The sequence below is a fragment of the Alosa sapidissima genome, chromosome 18 (genome assembly GCF_018492685.1).
Source record: "Alosa sapidissima isolate fAloSap1 chromosome 18, fAloSap1.pri, whole genome shotgun sequence".
Taxonomy (NCBI): Eukaryota; Metazoa; Chordata; class Actinopteri; order Clupeiformes; family Clupeidae; genus Alosa; species Alosa sapidissima.
In genome coordinates this window covers 740,001-747,500 of record NC_055974.1, presented here as the reverse complement: position 1 = coordinate 747,500, position 7,500 = coordinate 740,001, and the positions used below count along the sequence as shown (strand labels likewise).

The 7,500-nt window shown below is 41.1% G+C and overlaps 1 protein-coding gene across 5 annotated transcripts in view; it reads right to left on the bottom strand.

Annotated features, from left to right (window-relative positions):
* The window catches only part of tfr2 (transferrin receptor 2), an 18,841-nt gene that overhangs the window by 5,400 nt on the left and 5,941 nt on the right, over window positions 1-7,500 (bottom strand). For all 5 annotated transcript variants that reach the window (XM_042069435.1, XM_042069431.1, XM_042069433.1 and 2 more), the window contains 8 exons: window positions 7,193-7,301; window positions 6,763-7,005; window positions 5,827-5,966; window positions 4,053-4,243; window positions 2,457-2,576; window positions 1,847-1,929; window positions 1,629-1,692; window positions 1,441-1,508 (listed from right to left, as the gene is read on the bottom strand). In XM_042069435.1, the coding sequence (XP_041925369.1) occupies window positions 1,441-1,508; window positions 1,629-1,692; window positions 1,847-1,929; window positions 2,457-2,576; window positions 4,053-4,243; window positions 5,827-5,966; window positions 6,763-7,005; window positions 7,193-7,301 (1,018 nt within the window). The remainder of the gene's footprint in view (window positions 1-1,440; window positions 1,509-1,628; window positions 1,693-1,846; window positions 1,930-2,456; window positions 2,577-4,052; window positions 4,244-5,826; window positions 5,967-6,762; window positions 7,006-7,192; window positions 7,302-7,500) is intronic.

Here is a 7,500-nt window from a genome sequence, read left to right as displayed (position 1 = left end):
AATAAAGAGGTTATAATACCGAAATGTCGGTTTCCTGAGCCTTTAAATTCTTAGTCTGGTTCAGTAAACACAACCACAATCATGGGAAAGACTGCAGACCTGATAGTTGTCCAGAAGGCACTCTTTCACCCCCCACAAGGAGGGTAAGCAACAGATGGTGGGCAGGGTGTTCACGGAGTGCTGTATGAAAGCATATTCATGGAAAGTTGACTGGAAGGGAAAAGTGTGGTAGGAAAAGTTGTGCAGGCAACAAGGATGACAGCAGCCTTGAGAGAATTGTCAAGCGAAGTCGATTCAAAAACTTGGGAGAACTTCACAAGGAGTGGACTGAGGCTGGAGTCTGCATCAAGAGCCACCACGCACAGATGTGTCCAGAAAATAGGCTAGAAGTGGCAAATGCCTAGTGTCAAGCCAATCCTGAATCAGAGGCAAGGTTAGACTGTCTTACCTGGGCTAAGGAGAAACAAAACTAGACCACTGGTCAGTGGTTCGAACTCCTCTTTTCATGTAAAAACAAATGTTGCATTTCATTTGGATATCAGGGTCCAATCAAGTTCCAAAGAGTCTGGAGGAAGAGTGGAGAGGCACAGAATCCAAGTTGCCATGTCATCTGCTGGTGTTGGTCCACTGTGTTTTATCAAGTCCAGAGTCAATGCAGCCTTCTACCAGGAGATTTTAGAGAACTTCATGCTTACATCTGCTAACAAGCTTAATGGAGATGCTGATTTCCTTTTCCAGCAGCACCTGCCCACAGTGCCAAAACTGCTAGTAACTGGTTTGCTTACCATGTATTACTGTGCTTGATTGGCCAGACAACTCATCTGGCCTTAACCCCATAGAGAATCTGTGGGGTATTATCAAGAGGAAAATGAGAGACAGCAGATCCAACAATACAGATGACCTTAAGGCCACTATCGAAGCAACCTGGGCTTCCATAACACCTTAGAAGTGCCACAGGCTGATTGCCTCCATAACATACCATATTGATGCAGTCATTTGTGCAAAAGCACAAAAGCAGTATAAATTAACTATTTCAGATTAGTCATATTAGTCAGATTAGTTAATTCAAAAGACTGACATTTTCTTTTCAAAAGGTCAACATTTCTGTATTTTAACCTCTTTATTCTAATATTTCAAGATACTCATTTCTGTTTTTCATGAGCTGTAAGCCGTAATCATCAAGTTGAAATATCATGTTGACTTTAATCTCGACATTTCGTCTTTATTATCAACATTCTGCAGACTGAGTTACTGCACGTACAGAGGCGAGAGGGGAATATATCATCTTGGGGGAGACGGGTAATAAGCCTATTTCCCAAAATGTTGGCCTGTTCCTTCAATGTATAGTTTATCGCTATCACTGTAAGTCTCTTTGAACAAAAGCATCTGCTAAAAACTATACAAATAAAAACGATGTTGGCATGTACCGATGACACACACCTGCTTAATGGCTCCTTCTATTAGATCCACGAGAAGAGGACTTGCATAAGCAGATAACTCATCATCACCTATAGACAAAAGGCCACATTATACACACTCTCTCACAATAGGCGCACACACAAGAATAACAACATACCGGTAGTTACTTAAAGCTACTGGAATTGTTTTCTTAGTTTTGTGAAAATTACCCATTATTGCTTGGTCCAGGCTGAAGTAAGCCACAGCTTTCAGGTGAAGCATGGACAGATAACCCTGGACAAAAAGAAATGGAAACATCTTGATTGAAGTTTCTAAAACATTCCGAATGAAACAACGTTTTCCGATTATAGAAAATAATATCAAAACAACAGACACTTTCTGTACAATTAGTCTTGGACCCTTTGCAATGGTTACTCTCCAGACTGACCTCTAGCCACTCAGTGGCGCCCACATTACCAAAGTCACCAGCATCCCAGCTGACAAACAGCAAACTCCGCCTGGGGTAAAAGCCTGGTCACACACTCACACACACACACACACACACACACACACACACACACACACACACACCAAAATGTGTATATGATGCACTCTTTTTGGCACAGCTTCTTAATTAAGGATCACCAAGAATAAAAACACCAGAGGCATAGATAGAATAGATGAACAGAGCATTTGACCATGTTTTGTGATGTTAACACAGAAGGTAAGAATCAGTCCCTCAAAGATTGGAATTAAGTTTTCTGACTGTCAAGTTTGGTTCTTTTATAGGTCTACGTTTTCTCTACTGGCACTTCAGCCTAGGCACAAAGCATAATCCCCAAACACTCACTGTCGTTTTTGCACATATCCAAGACTCCCATACATATCTATATCCCATTTCCAAGAAACACAAGAATGATTAGTTTGCATAGAAATCCCAGGTTTTAGATAGTGTCAGCAAGTGGCTGATATTTTAACAGCTATTTTAACACACACACACACACACACACACACACACACACATATACACACACACACACACACACACACACACATACCGTTCTGCACCATGGAGCTGAAGGTGCGGGCAAGCTCCAGCAAGAGGGCTGTGCCCACACCAGACTTGACTGCACCTGGACCCCAAGAGTCTCTCTGGGCCCCAATGATTATATATTGTTCTGAGAAAGAGAGGGGGGTAGAGAGAATGAAAACTACTAAGTAGAACAAAAGAAATGACATATTTGACATGTATGGCAACATTTTGAACCACTGTTTGTGTTTCAAATGTTTGTCAAATGTAATGTTTGTCATTAATCAGTGCTTTAAGTTGAATGATTTGGAACTGATCAATTAATGACTTACCTATTATGTACATAATAATGTATTAAATTATTATGTCAATACATTTATACAATAATCTTTAACATAATGGACACTAATTTGAACATGCACAATCTAAAGCTAAAGTGCTGTGGAAAGCACACATTAACAAAGGTGGTAATTCCTGTATGTGCCAATTAATTGACATGTCACAGAGCACAATGAAACAGAAATCTGTTGAGTAATTTGTTGCATTTGTATAACATAGTGGGACAAGATGGTGGTTGATTTGATTTGAGACTTTGTGGTCTATGTTTGGAAGTTTTATGGAATTCATGTACTGAGAACTTCCTTGTCTGTGCACTGACCTGCTTGTGTTTGCGTCTAGCGCAGAGATGGTAACACTATACACTTTCCATACTCATACTCATACAGTATGGATTTGAGTATGGAAAGTGTATACTGTATACAGTACGTGTGATTCAACCTCTTTACTCAAGTAAAATTAACAAAGTACAGGCTCTGAAATGTACTTAAAGTATAAAAGTAAAAAGTATCCTGGCCTTTTTGAAGGACTATTTTACCAGTGTTTTCTCTTAAAAGAAGCTGACTGTAGCCTACAAAGATATTCCAATTTAACAACTTTAACTCCGATACAACGGAGTTGAATTAACAACTATTTCACTATTTCAGGAAAAAAATCAAGCAAGCTTGTTGGCCTCTACAAAGCCAAGGATGAATTTGCAGAGAAACAAAGGTAAGGTTGAAGCAAGCTCACTGGCAGAATAGGCCTAGGTGGAAATATTTTCACAAATTTTTTAGGAGGAAAAGAACACAAAGAATAGGATATTTTGTCATCTGTACATGTTCTATTAAAGCACAGAATTCCATAAAGAAGTTTTCAGTTCTCATGTAACTCTTCTTTTGGCACTGCCCCTTAGTGAGCACCCCTAGAGTTGCAAGTCAAGCCTTGTTGTTGGATAAGCACACAGTGACCTCAAATGGAAAACCCGCCTCAAATGCATTAACACAAAAGTAACAAGTCAGTTTTGAAAATGTAAGAAGTATTAAGTACAGATATTTCTGCAAAAATGTAGAGGAGTAAAGTAAAAGTTGTTAAAAAAATACTAAAGTCAAGCAAAACCAGATACCTGAAAATGCTACTGTACAGTACTTAAGTATTTGTTATTTGTTACTTCCCACCTCTGGTGAAGTGCGGTGTTGCATTTATTTGATAAGTTCAAATAAATTAGCATTAATTACTGCATTGTATTGCACATTGCGTGCCATATAAATTAGAACCCTATGTTTCTCCTGTGATCTTTTTTGCTCACCTGGTTCAACCTTCCCTTCAATGGAGGCAAATATGTTGTTGAGGAGTACAGGTGTCATGCTGTTGAACACCCCCATGCGCACCTGGCGTCCTGAGCCTCCGGTGAGAGAGGGACCCAACACACACCTGACGTACACGTAGATCTGCAGACGGCCCTGCCATCCCCGCGGACACGCAACACCCTCCAGCTGTCTGAGAGAGTGAGAGAGAGAGAGAGAGAGAGAGAGAGAGAGAGAGAGAGAGGTGTGTGTGTGTGTGTGTGTAGATGGTATAGAAGTATTTTACTTCTATACCATCTATTCTCTAAGGTGCTAAACTTTTTACATAATCTTTATGCTGGGCTGATGTACCACATCCCCCAGCTGTGTGAAAGTATGACTTCATCACTGACATCTACAGTATATGGTCCCGAATTTAAGGACGTTTCAGAATGATGCAAAGTATGGCCAGCTACAGACACTGAGGGCCAGATGTACATACATTTGCGAACGTAGCGTTATCAGCGCCATGGACACACCGCAGATTGCGAGCGCTGTCAGACCCAAGTTTCCGTCGTATTTATCAATCGTTCAATCCTTAGTGTAAACTGCGCCTCTCTCTGCCCTTCTCCGCCCATAAACGCAATTTACGAACGTCCACAACTGAATGGCAGCGCCTACAAGCGCAGTTGAATGAAATTAACTGATGACAACATTAAAAAGAATCAAACGTTTAGCGATCATGAAATAATACCATACATGATAAGATGTCAACAAGCAGGGAGATAATGAAGATCAGTAGTTCTACTCAAACTACTTGTGCACGTAGGCTATGGAAGATTGGTCAAATCTAGCAAGTAGGAAAGTTTAAGTGAATGACGTGAAAGTGAAAGTAAGACATGCAAAAGGCCAACGAAAGTTAAGGTTGCTTTTGGTAGTACAAATACTTTCACCACAAAAACTGTTGTTCTAAATAGCGATTCTGTTGTCTTTGAAAGGTTCTCTTATTGACGCATTGAACTGCAATGTGGATTAACACCTGCTTTTACAAGGCGGAAGTATTTAGGCGCAGAATAGACGTGCGCTTTCAGGAGCAGTCTTTGTACATACTGCGGAATACATAACTAGGCGCTCTTTACTCTTCCCCTCCCATCTTTTTACGCTAAACTCCCACTTTCCCCTGGATCCTCCCATGAATGCATATGCATGACATTAAAAACTGCCATTTTCAGCTCCCGCGACAGGCAGTTTGCGCTTTTACATCATTGCGGCCTGTTTGTACATACCTCGCAATGATTTTACACGCACATTGCGAAACAAATACGCCTGAAATGGGCGCAAAAGCGTTAGTACATCTGGCCCAGAGTGGTATACAGAGAGCCAATAGGCTACCAGAGACTTTTTGAGTCACATTGTTTGTTTTATGCTTCTCTATCTTCAAGTTATTCAATAGGCTAAACATAGCCTTAACTCAAAACAGCTGTTTACCATTTTGATCTATAAAACATATCACATGCAGCCATGCTTAAATTCTGCTCACTCCACATTTATTATAATGTAATATAATATGCAGTATTCATTATTGAATGCTTAGCTGGAATGATGTTTTTCCCAATCATCCTATAAAGCAGGCCTACCTGCAGGCTTGTAATTGGGCTACGGGTTTTCTACAGGAATAGCATGTCTGAACGGGCACTGCACTAGTTAATCAAATTGTCAACTGTGTGATGAATATGTGTTGTAGTACAACTGCATTAGTCATGTATACTGAACATGAGAGGAAGTTACATGCCATACCTCAGAAGCATTGAGGCCACGTTGGCACTGATTGGCTGTGCCGGGATGAGTGGCAGGCCAGACGATTGCATGGGTGGAAACTGGGTGTGGTTAAAGGAGGGGAATCCAGGGGTGAAAGGGTCACCAGAGCCCAGATGAACCTGTCATTGAGAGGAGAGCTACAGAGGTCATACAGTTATATATATAATTATATAATTATATTATATTATATTATATTATATTATATTATATTTATACACCATTGCCAAAAAAGTTGGGATGCTGTGTAAAATGTAAATCTAAACAGAATGCAATGATTTGCTAATCATGCCAAACCCTGTGGTGCTTCACCTCTTCCTTTAACAACTGTTTGGGAACTGAGAAGACCAGTTGCTGGAGTTTTAAGAATGAAATGTCCCATTTGTACCCAATACAGTCTAGACTGGGGTCTCCTTAATCATGTTATTCATTCCATGATGCACCCAAAGTGATGGTCTGGACTGCAGAGAACCCATTTTAGCATCTGGACTCTATGGAGCCATACTGTTGTAATATGTGTAGAATGCAGTTTGGCATTTTTTCCTGAAATATTCAAGGTCTTCCCTGAAAAAGATGTTGATGTTAGCATTTTTGCTCAAAACCTTGTTTCTTTCTTGCATGGTAAAGTTTTAACCAGCCTTTGTGGATGAATCTGACTGAATTCGCTGAATTCCCTTTTCACAATTGCCCATTGATGAGCATTATTCTTATATTGTTACATTATTTACCAATACAGGTTTTCACAGACTGATGAATACCTCAACATCTTTATTCTGCCTGTCTGGGATGCTCTTTTTAAACCCAATCATGGTGCCAGTTAACTGTATTAGTTGTGATATGTTCCTCCATGCATTTTCTTCTCTTTCTCTCTCTCTCTCTCTCTCTCTCTCTCTCTCTCTCTCTCTCTCCTCCTCTTACATGTTCGGAGATGGCAGCGTCACTGCTGAGGCCTAGTCTGCGCGGGTCCTGGGGCACGTCGGCAGGGTCTGGGTAGACCAGCACGCCCACCATTCCCGCCGTCTGGGCAAGACGCACCTTCTCCGCAAAGCTTACACCCCCACCAACCCTCGCCAGGGCGATGGTTCCCTCTAGCGGCAGGCCCAGGGAACGCAGTGTGTCAAAGTCCTTTGGCCGTGCGTAGTTCACATACATCACACCCCCCTGCAGACGCAGACACAGACACAGAAAGAACTATAGCACCCATCAACATAGAGACAAAAATAGTTTGTTGTCTCTAGGTTCTGTTTGTTATTGTGTTATTTTCTCTTTTGAGCTTTCACTTTTATATATTTTAGTAAAGCTTTATTAAATTATTAATAGTTATGACAGCTATGGTTGTTATAGTTACCGTTGCTGTGCCGGTGGGGCTGTAGGCGCAGTAATCTTCAGCATTCAGCGGGATCTCTTCCAGTTCAACCCCGTCCTTATCAACTATCCATAGGGCATTCCTCTGGGTCCTGCAGTGAGTAATCATAAACAAGGGTGGTGGTGCCAGTCTAGTGGTTACATGTCTGGGCTTCCAAATGGAACATCTGAAAGTTGTGAGTTCAATCTCAGATGCCCCCATTGTCCTCCTGAACAAGGCACTCCAGAAGAGGACAGATTGTCCATGTAGTTAGTTCACTGTAAATCACTCTGGATAACACACACACACAC